Source organism: Muntiacus reevesi, chromosome 2 (genome assembly GCF_963930625.1).
Source record: "Muntiacus reevesi chromosome 2, mMunRee1.1, whole genome shotgun sequence".
Taxonomy (NCBI): Eukaryota; Metazoa; Chordata; class Mammalia; order Artiodactyla; family Cervidae; genus Muntiacus; species Muntiacus reevesi.
The window spans coordinates 165697443-165717438 of NC_089250.1; the positions used below are offsets into that span (position 1 = coordinate 165697443).

The 19996-nt window shown below is 38.3% G+C and overlaps 1 protein-coding gene across 2 annotated transcripts; it reads right to left on the reverse strand.

Annotated features, from left to right (window-relative positions):
* Nucleotides 1-637: 637 nt before the first annotated feature.
* Nucleotides 638-19558, reverse strand: EEF1AKMT2 (EEF1A lysine methyltransferase 2). 2 transcript variants are annotated; one of them, XM_065923505.1, is made up of 6 exons: nucleotides 19396-19555; nucleotides 17899-17964; nucleotides 17282-17396; nucleotides 7611-7718; nucleotides 4858-5074; nucleotides 638-1041 (listed from the first exon to the last, which is right to left on the reverse strand). In XM_065923505.1, exons 1-6 carry the CDS (start codon nucleotides 19512-19514, stop codon nucleotides 947-949), a joined length of 720 nt encoding a protein of 239 aa, XP_065779577.1. In that variant the 5' UTR covers nucleotides 19515-19555; the 3' UTR covers nucleotides 638-946. The 2 variants fall into 2 exon arrangements, with proteins under 2 accessions (XP_065779577.1, XP_065779579.1); XM_065923507.1 differs by lacking the exon at nucleotides 638-1041 and adding an exon at nucleotides 3132-3261 and having other exon boundaries at nucleotides 19396-19558.
* Nucleotides 19559-19996: the final 438 nt, after the last annotated feature.

Here is a 19996-nt window from a genome sequence, read left to right on the forward strand (position 1 = left end):
GCAGAGCCACTAAAAATAACTGCCCAACTTCTCTGACAGAATTTTCGGTGTACCAGTCCTAGTACCCCTAATGAACTGTAAATGCCATAATGGCAGAGACTTAGACCTGGGAAGCAAACTACTAGAGACAAGGTTTTAGAGGCAGACCCAGAGAGGAGCCCTGGCTCCATCCTGCACTAGATGTCTGATGTGTAGAAACAGGAATAAGTGATACATGCCTGGAGAAGATACTGAGGGAATTCAATGACTCAGTAAGATAATACAACTAAACACAGTGCCAGCATATAACAGTGTTTCTTAGATGTCTTTCCTCATACTATTTGTCCACCATGGTGTACAGAAAACCTTCAGTCAAAAAAAAAAGTTCAGTAAATGTTTCTTGATCAACTGATACATTTATCTGATTTTAATTACACACGTAAGGGCTGAAACATTTTCTGATATTAAATCAATTTAAAAAAAAAAAAAACACCATTCAACCCAAAAGATCACACTTATTGTATTTTATAATAGTCTAATAAAAAATTAAGAAAATCATTTGACTTATTATTCTGACCCTGGAATAGCTTGATCAAATCTTCATAAATAGCTATATTCAATTCACCTTTACCGAGGCGCAAAAATCAAGGATGCAAGCTTTCTGTAAATTCATTTACTGCTTTAAAGTTTTAACTGCTCAGCAGTTACAGGAATTATTTTTTTTAATCTGAAAGAGAAATATTTACATCTCAAATACAAAAGAAAATTTTAAAATTATTCTTGGTTGATCTCTAAAACCCACCCACTTACATGCTCATGATTTTTTTTAACAAACCCATTATTTCTACTCCAAATGTGCCTCCCGTGTACTTACTAAACATTTACTTGCAGTTGCATTTTCTGTGTCAGATGCACTTTGATGTAGACCTTCTTAAAGACACTAACTGAATCTGTCCAGTGAAAAGTCTCATGTTTTTTGGAAAACCAACGCTGCTACACTGGTTCCAGATCGGCCTCCAAAGCTGAACTTGGGTGTGGGCAGCTCTTCAAAAAGTTCAAATCCTGCCAAAGTTAAAACACTGTCATTAGGGACTGACTCCCACAGTGAAGGGATGTTTGTATTAACAAAATGTGTTTGAACCTTTCATAAACTACGTGATTCCAAACTGAATTGTGACTAAACTTCACTTTATGATTTTCAATTCTACTGTATGTGTATATGTATATACACTCCAAAACACTGAAATCAACAAGCAACAGACAAAATCAAACTGGAGAAAAGAAGCTTTCCATCCATCCCTCATTTCCTCCACTTCCTTTTCATCATCCCTTCAACTACGCATCGCGCTTCCTCAATGGCTCAGCAGGTAAAGAATCTGCTTGCAATACAGGAGATACAGGAGACGCAAGTTCAATCCCTGGATTGGGAAGATCCCCTGAAGAAGGAAATGGCAACCCGCTCCAGTGTTCTTGGCTGGGAAATCCCACAGACAGAGAAGCCTGGTGGGTACAGCCCATGGGGTCACAAAGATTTTAAGAGGACCGAGTGACTAAGCATACATGCACCGCTATCATTAAGAACGCAAACCCTGCACCTCCACCAGCCTCCTTTACCATCCAGCTGTAGGCAGCTCCCCATGTGCTGAGGTCTTAGCATGCATCAGGTACTGTTCTGAGTGCTTTCTACATATAATTCAGTTAATCCATGACAGATATATAAAAGCACTTTAATATAGAAAAGTTAAATAATGAAATAAAAATGACAAAGTTCTGAAGATGGATGGGGGTGACGGGGGTGCACAACAATGACCATGTACTTAAGGCCACAGAACTGTAAACTTAAGGATGGCTAAATGGTAAGTTTTATGTCATATATATTTTACAACAGTCAAAAAAAACAGTTTGGAACCCAAGATCCAGACCCAAACTGAACTCAACTTGGGAAGACAAGGAAGTGCTAACTGCCAAAGTAGTGGAGGGTGATTCTTTTTTTTCCCCCACTTAATGTGGATTCAAACATCCTGGTTCAAGTCCCACCTCCACCACTTACTAGATGGCAGGTTATTAGGTAAAGGTCAGTTTACCTCACCCAGAATCCTCAATTTCTACACAAGGAGGTTATAGGTATCACTACCTTACCTAACTCCCAGTGATTTTGTGAAGATCAAAATAAGACAATGTGGTGTTCTCCTAAACTATAAAACAAAACAGAAATTTAATGTGTTATTATTCTGCTTTTAAAAAATAAGACAAATAAGGGTGGGTGGCACTTTACCATGGTTTCCTCTCAAGATGGGACTAGAAGTTTGGGAGAACTTTTTTTTTCTTTTGGGGAAGGAGATGCCTATATTTTCTAAGTTTCCATGCCTGAGCTAAAGCTCAAATAACTCTTGTAAACAGAAAAAAATGTTTAAAAGGATATATACTATTGTATTAATTGGTTTTTTATACTTTTCTTCATAGTTCATATTCTTAACCAAAAGTCACCAAATCTTAATAAGTAACTAGATATTAAAATGCTAATAAATAACTAACTATAAAAAAAAAAACTAACCATAAGAAAACTTTCCCAAAGAAGGTCAGGCCTTTTAAATAATATATTTTAATGCTAAAAAATGGAGCCACTGTGGTGGGTACATGTGGACACGCCCCTATCTGTTTTCTGAAATTTTGTAAGTGTTTCAAATACTTCATAAAAAAAATTTTCAAAAGAAAATGGAGCTGTCTGTTTCAATTTTCTAAAACTAATCTTTTAACTCCCTGGACTAACACTACAGAATTTAAGCTGCTATATTTCAGTAGATAATACATCAAAGTGTTAAAAGTGGCTGAATACCAGTGAGAATGAATTGTAATTGTTTTAATCTATATACTTATGTGTTGGGGTTACTGATACTTTCAAATGTTTTTCATAATGAATCTGGGTTACTTTTGTTGTAAGATAGGCTTCCGAGTTTTAATTCCCTAGTTGTAAGAAAGTCAAGTTCCTTGGACATCAAATTAAAATATCCTAGTGTCTGGCAAATGATTAAGCAATCTTAACCAAAACAAATACCACCACCAAATATTTATATAATAGGGCTATAAAGGAAAATTTCATTTCAACAGATTTATGAACATTTACATTTCAAATTAGGAAAGAAGCAAAGAACCTGAAAAAATTAGTGAAACAAGCTTTATTCTGTGCAAAAGGGACCACAGAAGCCAATCTTAAACCCCAGTGAGAAGCCCGTCGGCAGCGATGCATGGCAGTGTCCTGTGTCTAACTCCAAAAGCCATTTTCTAAGAGAAGAAAAATGTTTTCAGTGTATGTAATTATTTCTTTAACATTTCCTGGGGCACCATTTCGCTTATTTAAATTCTGCATTAAGTTCTGAAACTGAACATAAGCTAAAGAATTTACTTAGTGGTTCTCAGAGACAGATTTTTAAGCACTCTTTACCAGGCTAAAGTCTGTTCCTCATTATCAGAGACAGACAAATATGTTTTTGTCTGGTGGTTTCAAGGGTAAAAGAGAACACCTGTATTTAAAAACCAGGAAAGTAACTTGCCCTACACAGTGTAATGCTGAGCATTTATTAAACCTGTCAAGCTTCAGGAAAAAAGAGTATTGGTACAGGGCCTCAACAGTTCTAAAGGAAACAAATCTAACATAGAAGATAATAAAATTAATGACATGAAATAAAAGACAATAAATCACATCATTCTTGTTTTCCAGAGGCAGCAGTAATGAAGCCTCAAGCTCACATTTCAAGCCTCAAACACTTCAAGTTTTACATTATATAACCTGCCAAAGCCATCGAATGCACACAGAAGGACATGTGTTAAGTGTTCTCCCTCCTACTGCCTATTCCCTCACTACCAAAAAGAAAACAAACTCTGAGATGAAGCACATGCAATATAGTTATAAATCCATTTCCCGTTAGCTTGTGATAACTGAAGTTCAAATTTTAACCACAAATTTAGTACCATGTCACTTATTCATACTCCATCCTGAAAAGTCTTCCCATTCCTTAAAAAAAAAAAACCCTTAATACTAACCTGAAATGGAGTGTAAGGAAAAAACAAGCAAACATCTAGCTATAAAGTCTCAAGGTACTTTCCAGAAAGGCCTGTGTACTGCATGAGTAAGTGACAGGTGAAATAATCCTTCAACCATGCAAGGAACAGTCTGCCAAAGCTCAAAGTATTTGCGTATGGATTAAAGATTCTCACAAGATTCCCATTTAGTAGACACAGTACTAATTATACTTTGCTAATCGGGGGGGGAAAAAAGTTCCTATCTTGGCACCAAAATCTTGCAAAAAAGTAGAGATTTCCTCAAGAATTAATATGCAGTAATTCTTCTAAATGCCTATGTTTTGCTTCCATGCAATGTCAAAAAAATATATATATACACTGAAAACAAGAAGAAAACTCCTATACACCTAAATGACCACTAGCATCCACAGAATTGAAACTCTCACCATATAAGACTTTAAAAACCACTAATACCACCTGCATTATTACTATTATTACTAATTACTGGTATATCAGTGCACTGAATTCAGAAGCACAATATATGAGCTTTCTTTGTTTTGATTCTCTAAATAAGAGATTATACAGCTTAAATAAATAATTTTTACAGACTCATAAATTTTAGTACTTAACTGCCAGATTTTCTTGGAAAATTTTACAAAGGACTCTGGATCTCAACCAATATTATTTCTTTGTTCTTTGAATATACAGTTAAAAGTACTGCCATGGTTATTAACAAAGAAGAAAAGCAGGCAACTCCCACAAACAGAAAAGTAAAGCAATGTAACACCAAGAAAAAAACCTATTTGAGTGCATTCAACATGAGGTAAGAACACATTTAAACAACATACAGCCATTTACCTTCACTGAATTCATCTAGCAACTCTTCCTTGGTCCAATTACATGAGGTTATTAGAAAAAAGCCTTTCACTTTCAATACTCTGGAGAGAGATTTCACATACTGTTTCCTCTTCTCAATTGCATTGTCAGGATTAAGGCTTATGGCATCAAAAGTCCCTTTGTCAATACAAATATGAAATCCAGACAACTTTGTGGAAGGGTTCAAAAAGTCTTCTACCTATATTAAAAATCAATGTCTATGTGAAACAATCCACACACAATCTTTACTGAATTTAAGTAACAATCTGTAAAAAGTGATAGATAAAAGGAGCAATTAATTACAATGGCATTTTACATATAATAAACATATTTTCAACTTTACAGCTAACTTTTATGTGCTTCATTCCAATATCATTAAAGCTAAGATTAGTAAGCAAGACTGACAGTGTTTCCTGGACATTCCAAATCTCTACAAATTTGGAAACAAATCAAAGCCAGATGTACTGCCTAATAATACCAGCACATAATGGAGGTCACAAGCCTGGTTTATGAAAAAGTTATTTTGTTGAAAAGCAGAATATTTGACATATTTTTTAAAATGACAAAAAAAATCTCGAACTCAAATAGGTCACTGGAAATATGATGTTTTTTAGCTGATATTACTAGTTGTCTGACCTGAAGTAAACATGGTAAATCAAAAGATGTATTGCCTTGACTCAGCAGCTTACAAAACAGCTACAACAAATAGTACAAAGCTTAAGAAATTAAAGGACTGTTTAAACTGCAATTACCTAACTTTTCAAATATCACACATTTCAGATTTTGAAAGTCATGTATCATTCATCTCATTCATTTTCAATAACTTACTGATACTTCAGAAGCATCTGGAATAGTGATCTGCCTCAATTTCATAAAATATTCAAAATAATTTGCCAACAAAGTTCTGAAAAGCTACTTTGAAAAATTAAGCAGTTAGTTTGTGATTATTCATATAAACTTAACAAAATAATTATAAATGATGTATTATCTAAAACTTCGTTATTGTTTGATTTTAAAATGTGTATTGTATGTTTTCATACACTCAAACATAGGTTTTCCCACTCCCACCCCACATCATTACACCTGAGGCAAAATAATGACTACCACTCATAAGAGTCAAGTCTGGACAAGCTTCTATCCTAAATGCCTGTATAAAATTATTCATGTATACAACAAATAGTTCATAGACACCTATGACATATAGGAACATTTCAGGTCCTGGGACTATAACTGCAAACAAATCAAAAGATCTCTGTATGAGAATATATCTCATATTCTCTAAAAGACGAGACAAACAATAAATAAGTTAACCAAATTATTTCAGATAAAGTGCTATGAAGAGAAAAAATAAAGACAGTGAGTGATTAGGAAGAAAAATGTTTTGAAAAAGTAGCTGGCAAGACCTCTTTAAGAAGGTGATATTTGAGAAGAGATCAGAATGATGAGAATGAGCCAAACAAACTAACATCTGGGGCAAGAACATTCTAGGCAGAGAGCAGCAGGAATAAAGACTGGAGGCAAAAGAGGCTGAAACATATCAGGGGCAGAAAGAAAGTCAGAGTGACTAGAGTACTGGTGATAAAGAAGGAGAGGGGTAAAACCAAGGGGCTCTGTAAGGCTGGGTGGGGTTCAGATTCCATTCTAAATGCAATGGGGAACTGCTTGGAGGCTGATTTACATTTAATAAAAATAACTCAGAACTGGGGCTCTGTAACAACCTAGAGTGGTGGGATGGGGAGGGAGGTGGGAGGGAGGCTCAAGAGGGAAGGAACATTGTATACCTAGGGTTGATTCATGCTGATGTCTGGCAGAAACCAACACAATATTGTAAAGCAATTATCCTTCAATTAAAAATAAAATAAATTTAATTATATATATATACATAAAATAACTCTGGATGCCCTGTGGTAACGGACAGCAGAGTGGCAAGAGTGGAAATGGGAAGGCTAAGTAAGAGGTTGCTGATGGTGGCTTGGATCTAGGAAGCAGCAGTGGAAATATCAAGGAATGACACATTTTCTCAACTATTCTAAAGATAAAACCAACAAAATTGGTCCTAGGATTATTTTTTCAGCAGCACCTCACAGCTTTTGAGATCTTAGTTTCCCAATCAGGGACTGAACCCAGGAGAGCACTAAGTCCTAACCACTGGACCCCCAGGGAATTCCTGGCTATTAAATAAAAAGGAAAGAATGGGATGGGGATCGGAATGAGTGGGAAGGCTAAGGGAGAAACCAAGAGTTTCATTGTGGACTAATTAATAGGCTATTAGCTATCTAAGTGGAACTATAGAATATGCAGCATTTCTATAATTCTAGAGTTCAGAGGGGAAACCTGTGATAAAAATGTAAATCCAAGTGGCATCATCTCCTCACAGATCAGAAGGCAAAATAAGTAATCTTTGGGGCATTATACCACTTTATGCATTTACAAATTTTTTATCTGGTTAATCCAAAGTTAGCTATTATTCGTGTGTATTTGCAAAAAAAGAGAGACAGAAAGGCAAAATAAACTACCTGAACACAAGAGGAAGAGAAGAAAATAACTTCCCCAAACTGGCTAGACTGAAAATTTTAATACTGTTACTTAAAAAGTTATCATTTTGGATTATTTATGATTGATCCTTAATTTATGAGTTTAAGGATATCAGAAAATTAATACACATCAGAAACATTTAAACTTTGTAACTTTTTATAAATAAAAATAACAATGACAGCAATATAAATAATAGTTACCTTCAACTTAATGTTAGATAAACCTTCTTTTTCTAAAATACTTCCAGAAAGCTGTATTGCAGACGGAGAGTAATCAATTCCAGTAATATCAGAGAAACCAAATTTTGCCTGGAGACAGATAATTTTATACTTTAGTTTTCTAAAATTTTAAAAATTTTAAATTTCTAAAATATACTTTAGTTTTCTAAAATTTTCAAAATTTCTAAAAGTTTTACCTATGAGTTAAAATATTCTGTTAGGACCCAGACTGTTTTCTTCTATTAATATATCAAATGACATATGCCCTCTAATAGTATAACATGTTTAAATTTTATTAGAGAATCTAAATAGAAACTAAAAGTTTAAATTCATATAATGTGACAATTTATTTGCTTTTACCATATTTGATTTCTTTTTCAAAAGAAATTCATTTTCTCAAAGACAATGAGAATATATGTATATTTCTGTCCTAAAGCAGAAAAAGGTAGTATTAATTTCCAATGCTGATATGCTCCAATTCACACATAAATCTGTCATAAATTTTTCTTAACACAATTAAGTTACATGAATAAATTAAATGCATATGTAATAAGTCTTTGCTTTTAAAATTTTTCCTTGAGTGCAATTATAAATCACGTAATTCTCCACCAACCATGTGATTATTAACCACCTTCCATTTGTACACTATTTTTCATTTTTAAAATAGTTCACACATTCCAGTACTTTTACAAAAAACCTGTGGTATACCGGGCAGGTATTAATACCCCCAAAGAGTTAAAGAAAGCTCAGTGAACTAAAGAGTTTTGAAACTGAACCTGCAATCCAGCTGTTTACTAACTACATTAAACCATGTAAGGGTGCGAGTTGTGAGAAGCCTAAGGCAGAAAAAGCATGATGGCCTCTGGTCTTCAGCTCTAACTATGCTGAACATTGTCAGACCATTCAGGCCAAAGGCAATTTCAAAGGATATCTGAAGAAGAAAAGAAGTTGCAAAGTAAAGTGTAGCCTGAAATTATCTTCCTGCTCTTTACCAGTCATTTAAGACTTACCTAGACTTTTCAACCCTAAGTGACTGATTCCTAGTCTGAACTCAATCCAACAATTATTTTCCACAGAGCACTTTTTTTCTCTTTGATCACTTTTATTTTCAGTCTTAAGATATAATATCAAAAAAAAAGAACCTAATATCCCTTCTTTGATGCCAACCTATTTTTTTAGTGATCTCAATCCATATCGTTTAACAGCTTCGTTTTCTCCCAGTTTCCCTCATTTCCTTCTCTATCAGACCTAGGATGCAGGATGATTCCATCAACTGACTCTAACCAGCTCCTTCTTCTCCACACTTGTTTACTCTTCCTTTAGACTTTATAAGAATCATACACAGACATTTTAAGTTTCTAGGACATTCACTCTCAAACTATTGCCAACATTTTTCACATTCAGTTTCTGGCACTCAGTGAGAAATAAGCAGACATTCAAGGAAATAATAAATGACCAAAAACTAAGAGGGAAAAACTTATATTAGGAAAAGGCCCAAAGGAGATTCAAATAAAAGAATGATCAGAAACAGATACTTAATGCAACTTCCCTATCAGTACAGTGGTTAGACTCTGCACATTCACTGCAGGGGGAAGCCCTGCTAGGGGAACTAAGAGCCTGCATGCCACAGCCAGGAGCAAAGAACAAAAAGAATGAAACAAATCCTTAAAACACTGAAATAAATGACCATCTGGGGGACTGTAACAGAACTGAAACCTATAACAAAGAACCATACAAGTAAGAGAAATTTAAAATGAAATAATTAAGAAATTCAAGGGTGGGCTTGATGGCAGACTGGACACAAACACAAAAAATACTGAAGTGGAAGAAAGGTCAGAAGAAAATACCACTGTTAGGCATAGAATGACAGAAGGATGGAAAATTAAAAATAGAGAAGAACATAAAAGATATAATATGTCACAGAGTATTAAGATCTAAATATATATGATAGGAGTCTTAGAAAAGGAGGAAATAAAAATAGGGCAGAAGAGAAATGACATATGACTGAGAATTTCCTAATTCTGACAAAGTATCTGAAACCACAGATTCAAGAAGCACTATAAACTCAAGGCATGATAAAAACAAAGATAATACAGTATAATATATATGACACAATATATAATTTATATTATATACAAATAGTATAATATATCTGATATATAAAACATTAAAATCTCACAATCATTCAGGGAGTGGGGTGGGGGATACAGTACGACAGATTACCTTCTAAAGACTAACAATAAGACTGATAAGCTAACAGTAAGTCAAAGAATGGAAGCCAGAAAACAGTGAAAGGAAAATGCCAATCCAAAATAACATACCCAGCAAAAAAAATGTATGTGTGTATACACACACACACACACACACACGTACATATCTCCATCAGAAAGCTGGGTGATCACTGCAAAGAGCACTAAATATGAGCAATGATTATTAGCATCACAAAAATACAGGAAACCAAACATTACATACCACCTATTAAATTTATTTATTTAAAAACTGAATTTGATAAACATCTGTTGATCAGAGGTAAGCAAACCTCTTTAAAGGAACAGAGCATAAATATTTTAGGCTTGGCCTCTCACACAGTCCGTCACACCTGCTCAGCTCTACTACTGTAGCACAGAAACAACTATAGACAAGATGTAAATAAATGAATATAGCTGTATCCCCTGTTATAAAGACAGGGGAATCCTAGATTTGACTCATAAACTATACAGTTTGCTGAGTCTTATTCTGGATCTAACTTCCAAACTACAGAAAACAGAGGGGACAAAAAATATGTTTAAATGGTACTATAAAGATGCAATTAGAGGAGCCCTCCTGCAAGGCCATGAAGATGAGCCTGCTCTGCCTCTCCGCAGCCCGTCTGGTCCTCCTGGGCACCCTGGTGGCCGGCACCCCAGAGGGTGACGACAGCAACAAGGACAGCCTGCGTCCTGCCTTCTGTCTGCAGCCTCCATGCACCGGTCCCTGCGGGGCCATGTTCACCAGGTACTTCTACAACACCGTATCCGGGCTCTGCCAGACCTTTACTTACGGCGGATGCAGAAGGAAGCAGAACAACTTCCTGAGGGAGGAGTGTATCAGCACCTGTGGTGGCTGCAACTGGGCCCAGGAGAGTCCGGCAACTGTGCTCCCTGAGATGCTGAAGTCCTAGGAGGCCCCACACCGGGCTCGGCTGCGGCTGCTTCCGAGCGATCTGAGTCTCCTCTGCTTCCTTCTCAAGCCTACCCTCCTCAGCAGAACCCTGCCTCTCTCTTCACTGCAACCTCACCCTCACCCCGCTCCCCAACGTCACTGCTCTCCTTGGAGGGGGCAGCGGGGAAATTTGTGGTCCAGCCCTGAGCATTAGTGGTGGCAGAAGTCTTTTCAGTAAAGAAGCCCCCTTGCCCCACAGTGATGTTGCATATTTGTTTGTGGCTTCAACCTCTGGCCTTATATCTAACAAATTCATTTTCTAATTAAAAAAAAAAAAAATGCAATTAGAAAGTCCACACCATGGAAAATCATTGGAATTAATCAACTACCTTCTACAACAAATAAATCACCAAGTTAAATAAACAAACGATATACAGAGAATTTAAAAGAGCCTTAGGAGACTATCAACCAACTGCAAAATATGGACTCAACAGCAGAATGGAAATGACAGAAGAAAAGTCAATGAACTTGAAGACACATCATGCTAGTTATCAAATCTGATCCACAGAGAGAAAAATAATTGGAAAGAAATGAACAGCGCTTCAGGAACCTGTGGGACAATAAATACAGAGGCCTAACTGATAGTTACAGACTCTCAAAAGGAAAGAATGTTATTGAGGGGGAAGAAGATTTTAACACATAGAGCCTGAAAGCATCCCAAATTTGACAAAAGACGTAAGTTCTTAGATTCAAAAAGATCAGTGAACTCCAAATAGGAAAAGCAGAAAGAAATCTAAGCCACAGTACATCATAATTAAACTGCTAAAAACAAAAAGAAAATGGAAAAAATCTTGAAAGCATCCAGAAAAATGATGCATTACTTACAGGAACACAACAATTCAGACAACTGCATATTTTTCACAAAAAACTATGGAGATTCGGGGACCTCCCTGGTGGTCCAGTGGCTAGCACTACCTGCTCCCAATGCGGGAGGCCTGGGTTTCATCTCCCTGGTCAGGGAACTAGATCCCACACACCGCAACTAAAGATCTTGCACGCCACAAGGAAGATCAAAGATCCCATGGGCCACAACGAACAGCCGGCACAGCCAAAAAAACAAGCTATGGAGGTCAGAAAGAAGTGACACAACATTTTTAAAGTGCTGAAAGAACAATTAATTCAGAATTCTATATTAAGCAAAAACATCCCTCAGGAATGAAGGTGAAATGAAGACATTTTCAGATGAAGGAACATTTAAGAAAGTTTCTAGCCAGCAAAGCTACTCTAAAAATCATCCCTGAAGGAAGTCCTTTAGACAGAAAGTAAACAATATTAACACCAGAACAAACACACACACTCAGAAGATCAGGAAGGAAGAAAAACTGCAAAAGTGTCCTTACTTACTTAACTACTACTAACTACTGTTCTCCTTTGAAAGGAGAATACAAAGGATAATTACAGCATTATCCAACAGGATTTTCAACATATATAACGATAATATTTAACACAACTACAATATAAAGGAGGGAAGATTAAAAAACTCAAATGCTGTAAGATTTTCCACCTTCCACTTGAAACAGTAAAACACTGATTCTAAGAAGATTGTGTAAATAATGTATATTATAATCTGTACTAAAAAAGCTCCAAACACGTTAAATATTGTTTAGTCACTAAGTCGTGACTGGTTCTTTTGCAATCTCATGGACTGTAACGTGCTAGGCTTCTTTATCCATGGGATTTCTCAGGCAAGAATACTAGCATGGGTTGCCATTTCCTTCCCCAGGGGATCTTCCCAACCCACAGCAACCACTAAAAAAACCAGAGATACAGTCAAATCCTTAGAGCAACCACTAAAGAAACTATACAGAGACATTTACATATATATATCTAATTAAAATGGAATACTAAAAACTGGTCAAATTAACCAAAATAAGCAGGGAAGCAGAAAGGAAGAACGAAAAACAGAGGTAACAAAGAGAAAAAAATAATAAAAATGGCAGACCTAAAGGCAAATTAGAAGTGGTCAAACAGGAGATGGCAAGAGTAAACATTGACATTCTAGAAATCAGCGAACTAAGATGGACTGGAATGGGTGAATTTAACTCAGATGGCCATGATATCTACTACTGTGCGCAGGAATCCCTTAGAAGAAATGGAGTAGCCCTCATAGTCAACAAGAGAGTCCAAAATGCAGTACTTGGATGCAATCTCAAAAACGACAGAATGATCTCTGTTCCTTTCCAAAGCAAACCACTCAATATCCCGGTAATCAAGTCTATGCCCCAACCAGTGACGCTGAAGAAGCTGAAGTTGAACGGTTCTGTGAAGACCTAAAAGACCTTCTAGAACTAATACCCAAAAATGATGTCCTTTTCATTATAGGGGACTGGAATGCAAAAGTAGGAAGTCAAGAAACACCTGGAGATGATGCTGTGAAAGTGCTGTACTCAATATGTCAGCAAATTTGGAAAACTCAGCAGCGGCCACAGGACTGGAAAAGGTCAGTTTTTATTCCAATCCCGAAGAATGCTCAAACTACCACACAATTGCACTCATCTCACACGCTAGTAAAGCAATGCTCAAAATTCTCCAAGCCAGGCTTCAGCAATACATGAACTGTGAACTGCCAAATGTTCAAGCTGGTTTTAGAAAAGGCAGAGGAACCAGAGATCAAATTGCCAATATCCACTGGATCATCAAAAAAGCAAGAGAGTTCCAGAAAAACATCTATTTCTGCTTTATTGACTACGCCAAAGCCTTTGACTGTGTGGATCACAATAAATTGTGGAAAATTCTGAAGGAGATGGGAATACCAGACCACCTGACCTGCCTCTTGAGAAACCTGTATGCAGGTGAGGAAGCAACAGTTAGAACTGCACATGGAACAACAGACTGGTTCCAAATAGGAAAAGGAGTACGTCAAGGCTGTATATTGTCACCCTGCTTATTTAACTTATATGCAGAGTACATTATGAGAAATGTTGGGCTGGAAGCACAAGCTGGAATCAAGACAGCCGGGAGAAATATCAATAACCTCAGATATGCAGATGACATCACCCTTATGGCACAAAGTGAAGAGGAACTAAACAGTCTCTTGATGAAAGTGAAAGAGGAGAGTGAAAAAGTTGGCTTAAAGCTCAACATTCAGAAAACTAATATCATGGCATCCAGTCCCATCACTTCATGGCAAATAGATGGGGAAACAGCGAGAGACTTTATTTTTGGGGTCTCCAAAACCACTGTATTTGGTGATTGGAGCCATGAAATTAAAAGACGTTTACTCCTTGGAAGTAAAGTTATGACCAACCTAGAAGCATATTAAAAAGCAGAGACATTACTTTGTCAACAAAGGTCTATCTAGTCAAGGCTGTTTTTCCAGTAGTCATTTATGGATGTGAGAGTTGGACTATAAAGAAAGCTGAGTGCTGAAGAATTGATGCTTTTGAACTGTGGTGTTGGAGAAGACTCTTGAGAGTCCCTTGGACTGCAAGGAGATCCAACCAGTCCATCCTAAAGGAGATCAGACCTGGGTGTTCATTAGAAGGACTGATGTTGAAGCTGAAACGCTAATACTTTGGCCACCTGATGCCAAGAGCTGACTCATTGGAAAAGACCCTGATGCTGGGAAAGATTGAGGGCGGGAGGAGAAGGGGACGACAGAGGATGAGATGGTTGGATGGCATCACTGACTCAATGGACATGAGTTTGGGTAAACTCCGTGAGTTGGTGATGGACAGGGAGGCCTGGCGTGCTATGGTTCATGTGGTCACAAAGAGTCGGACATGCCTGAGTGACTGAATTGATCATATTTAACAGTGAAATATTAGATGCTTTCCTCTTACAACAAGCAGTGTTAGAGGGCTATCTGCCTTCATGATTTCTATTCAACGATGACCTGAAGAATACACAGCACTTTAACAAATAAAATATTAAGAATGGAACAGAAGAAATACCACTATTATTTACACATGACATTACAGTCTTTATGGAAAATCTAAAAGAATCTATAGGACCTACTGTATCCCTATGGGAACTCTACTCAATATTATGTAACAACCTAAATGGGAAAAGAACACATACAGGTACAGACATAACTGAATCACTCTGCTGTACACCTGAAACTTTACTCCAATATAAAATAAAAAGTTTAAATTTTTTTTAATTTTAAAAAAGAATCTATAAACCAACTATTGGAATGTACGTATGAATCACTGGATACAAGATCAATATAAGAATCTGTTGTACTTAAACGTAATAGCAATAAACTATTAGAAAATGAAATTTTAAAAGCGTAACAATAGCAATTACAACGACAAAAAATCTAGGAATCAATCAAGGAAAAATATACAAGATCTATACAGAGAAAACAATAAAATACTACTGAGAGAAAATTAAGGACTAAATAAATGGACGAATTCATCATGTTCATGGATTCAGAGACTCAACATAAAGATGTAAATCCTTCTCAAACTGATCTATTATATAACAGTTGGATTTATTCCCTAAATGCATTTAAACTGAACAGAATAAAGGAAAAAATTCACATGATTATCTCAATAGATACAGGAAAAACATTTAAACAATAACAACACACACACATACTTAGCAAAGGAGAAATAGGAGGAAGCTTTGGTCTGATAACAGAGTTATCTACAAAACTAACTTATAAGATACATCATACCTAACAGTGAAACACCAAATGTATTCTCTGAAAGGGGCAAAAAAAGACAAGCATGTCTTCTGTCACACTAATTTTTTATATTCTCCCAAAGATCCCAACCAGTGTAACAAGGGGGAAAAATGACAAAGGATTGGAAAGGAAAGATTAAAACTACCATTATTTAAAGTTTGCACAATTATATATGTGTGTGTGTGTTAAGTCTTTCAGTCTATAAAAGAACCTATAGTTAAATTATCAGTCTCGAAGGATAAATCATTAGCCTCTACATGTAAGCTACTAAAATCCAAAGAATCCACAGGTAAACAACAGAATGAATAAGTAAAACTGTGATATAATCATACAAATAATCATACACAGCAACAAGAATCAGAGAACTACTACAAGCAACAAGTTGAGTGACTCTCACAGACTGCTGAGCGAAAGGCACTGGAGAGAACACCCTGAAGACTCGCCTTTATATATCCCAAATAGGCCAATTAGTCTATGCGGTGATAACTTTGAGAGAGGAGGAGGAACAACTCTGAGAGGTTTAGTAGGGAATTCAAGGGGGGTTTCTAGAGTCTGTAATACTCTACATCTTGATTAGCGTGATGGATCTATTCACTGTGACAATGCACTGGGTCATACTCGTTTGGTTTGCACACTTTAATGTACATATGCGACACCCCAACGTTTCAAGAAAATTATTACAAATTTTTCTAATCATATTTCATGGCTTCAAACATTTGAATGGCTCCCCATAGCCTAAAAGCAAAATCCAAGCTCTTATGCATGAAATATGATATGGTTCCTACTTTTAATCTAATCCTCTGTTCTGTCTATCCCACAATACACTTTATAATCTAATTTACCAAATTATTTAGAGGGCCAGAACATGTTATGCTGTTTCAAACCTTCATGCCTTTAGATACTGTTTTCACTTCTTGAAATTCTCTCCCTCTTTACACTCTACTCACACTCAACACACAATTTTCACCAATCTTGGATATTAGCTCCTCTAAGACCCTTTCTCTTCCCTCTTCCCCAAATGACTCCCTTTAATCACTCTCTCCTATACTCAGCATATATATTATTGCACAGACCAAGCTATAGCATTAGTTATTTATATCTATGTCAGTCTATCCTCTACTGTACTGTGAACAACTCAAGCACCAAGGTCTAAATTTTCATGTTTCCAGTGCTGAGCACAAGGCTTGGCAGGTAGTAGTCACTTAGCAGTCGTTTGACTGCTATGTATATATCTTTACAAACTAAGACAGTAAAACTGTCAAAGATGAAGCCTGTCTTACACTTTCTCCACAGCACTTGGCACTATAGGCATGTAACAGCGACAGTTTAGCTAGGAGCAGACCCTGTACCAAAACTTAGTTCCATGGACAAAATGCTCTTTTCAAACCATATGCAAAACACCCTTCAAACCATGTGCTCACCTGAGAAGAGGGATACATGTTCTACTGGAAGTGCAAAATATCATCTTCCTTTTATATTGCAATACATACAGATTTCCAGAGTTTTGAGCTAGAAGAAACCCACAGAGATCCCCTAGGTAAAATCTTTAAGAAAGAACTAAAGCTGAGAAAAGAAAAAAAGAGCGTGTTCAAGGTCGAGACTATAGCAAGGACCAAGACTAGAACTCGGATCCCCCGGATCCTCATTTAGTGCTCTCTCACAACCCATTCAGTCTTGTTTCATACTATGTGACTCTCAGACTACGTGGCACGACAGCTTTACTACTTTAGAGTTAGACTGCTAGTATCCCTAGCTGCAAGATTTTTTTTCCTAATTTCATTGTTAAATTTGGCTCTAACACATGAATATTAATAGTACCAACAAGTTCAACCAGGAGAACACCATTTCCAGTTCCAATATCAAGCACTGAAGCATCCAATGGAATCTTGTGTTTCTGCATCCACCTGATTAGTCGAGTCATACTCTCTTCTCCAAACCTATTAGAAAGAGAGAATCAGTCAGTCAAACTACCAAGGGCTAGAGAACAAAGGTTACAGCTATATCCCACCTACACAGTTTATTCAATATGCTCAATTAAGGTTTTTTTTGAAAGAATTACTATCTGTAAACTTAATCTTCATCTCTACTATTAAGCAGAAAACACCCCCAAGAATAGAACAGAATGGATAAGGTCGATATGTTACTTATCAACATTTCTCTACATCAGCATTAACATTTGTACATGTTGTTGGTTCAAAACTGCATTGTTATTGAAAGCAGACAATTATAGAATCAGGGTCATTTCCTTAGACTGCCATCAAATTTATACTTAGGCCATTAAAAAAGAAAAGAGAGTGATTCTTTAAATCTACCCATTTAAGCCAGACTCAGTCCAAGATTCCCAAGATTTTTACTTTCTCTGGGATAAGCACTTAAAAGATACACGCACACACCGACATAACCTTCTGGATCATAATCCCAGTAGTTTTTCTGACTCACCAGATTTCTCCTGTATCTCCATATTCTTGGAAAGTTTGCAGTTCTCTCTTATAGACAGCATCCCAACTATATAAATAATCAAATGCAATGCAAACTATTGAATTAAACTGTATTATGAATTCAATGTATATTTCTCATACATTACTGGGATAGTTATGATAGAAATTTAAAACATTATTAGTGTTGACATGTGCACATCGCTCAATCTCTTAACATCCTCCTGTTTAAATGTATATATGCAAAGCACTTACAACAATGCCTAACATTAAAAACGGTGATTTAGCTTAAAAAATACAAAAGAGTATCCGTCCAAGGATCCGTAAGTCCCAAACACAAGTCCAAAACTGTACAGGTAGTGTCATTACAGTACATTTCAGTCTCAAGTGTAGAGATACGAGAATTTTCTACTAGTGAGGTGATTACTCACAATGGAATGCATCAAAGATAAGCTCCGCTTAAAAGTTAGCTTTAAGTTTAAAACTTACTCTTACTCCTTAAAAGGACTCCTCCCCCATAGATGGCCGCCTCTTCCTACTTCCTGTCTCTGGAATCCCTGGGGTCCCTCCCAGTTACCTCTCATCTTTACCTTTCCCCAGGGTCATTCATTCATCCATCTACTAACCCACTAAATGATTACTGAGCGTCCGCTTGGGTCAGACCGCTTTTTCCTACCCCAAGATGCCCACTGTCTCCTCGCTTCCCCCTTAGACCATCCTCGATTCCAACCTTCCCAGCTTCCACATCCCTGCCCTCCTCCACTGAACCTTCTCAGGTCCCTAACCGGGCAGTTGTCGCCCAGCCTCCTACCCTTGCCCACCAGACCTACTTGTCAGACCCACGCTCTTTGCCTTTCCTCAGTTCAGTCGCTCAGTCGTGTCCAACTCTTTGCGACCCCATGAACCGCAGCACACCAGGCGTCCCTGTCCATCACCAATTCCCGGAGGAGGCTCAAACTCATGTCCATTGAGTCGGTGATGCCATCCAGCCATCTCATCCTCTATCGTCCCCTTCTCCTCCTGCCCTCAATCTTTCCCAGCATCAGGGTCTTTTCCAGTTAGTCAGTTATTAGCAACAGGTGGCCAAAGTATTGGAGTTTCAGCCTCAGTCCTTCCAATGAATATTCAGGACTGATTTCCTTTAGGATGGACTGGTTGGATCTCCTTGCTGTCCAAGGGACTCTCAAGAGTCTTCTCCACCACCACCCTTTCCTCGAGCCTACCCCCAAAAGCTTAAGACCTCCTAAAAAAGCCCACCCAGGAGCTTTAAGGCCCGCCCCGCACCCCACGGGCCCCTTAGACGTCAAAGTCTTTGAAAGGTCTGTTCACAGTGTGGCCCTCCGGACTGCATCCCTAAGGTCCCCCTGATTCTCTCCCAAGGCGGCCCTTGCGGCTTCCACCCATCACGCCGCCCTCAGGCTCTCCCCATCTTCCGGGACCCCGTCCCGGGGCCCGGGCCAGACAGCCACGCTCATCCTCCCCTGCCCCGCGCCACACTCACTGCTCTCGGGTTCCCAGCGCAGACGGGACAAAGCCATCCCCTCCGCGGCCGCACCCTGGGGACCGCACCACGCCTTCCGCACCGCCGCCGCCGCCGCCGTCGTCCGCGCCCTCGTTCATCGCGCTCCGCGCCCCGGACGGCCGTTGGGACCGCCATAGAGATGCGGCGCGGGCAGAGCGGACGGGCGGGCTGGCGCCTCTAGGAGGCGGGAGGCCGCCCTCTCTACTGCTCCCGGCCCCCGCGGGGTCGGCTGTCTTGCGCTCCTCCTGACGCCGCCTCGGACCCTAGCCCAGGAGTGCATGGGGCTAGGCCTCGCCTCCGTCCCCCCCTCGCTCCAGCCAGCGTCAGACTCACCCACAGCTTCTGGGTGCCCAGCGTTATGCGCACGTTAGATATGGGGACGGCTGTTTGTGAGGGACTATTCAAGCGATTGCAATTTGGAAAAAGCCCGGCGGTGGGGAAGCCACACCAGATAACTAAGCTGACGCTGTTCAACAACCCACATGTACAGATCACCTCATCTCTCCACGTCGTGGGCATATCTGAGAAATGGGTGGGACGGACCATCGCAGTATTTGGCATCCCTGCCCAAGGCTAATTC

Coding starts and splice junctions, on each gene's coding strand:
- EEF1AKMT2 (XM_065923505.1), bottom strand. CDS start 19,514: ATGAACGAGGGCGCGGACGACGGCGGCGGCGGCGGCGGTGCGGAAGGC. Junction 17,965..19,395: donor GCGCTGGGAACCCGAGAGCA/GTGAGTGTGGCG, acceptor TTATTTATATAG/TTGGGATGCTGTCTATAAGA. Junction 17,397..17,898: donor GGAGATACAGGAGAAATCTG/GTGAGTCAGAAA, acceptor TCTTTCTAATAG/GTTTGGAGAAGAGAGTATGA.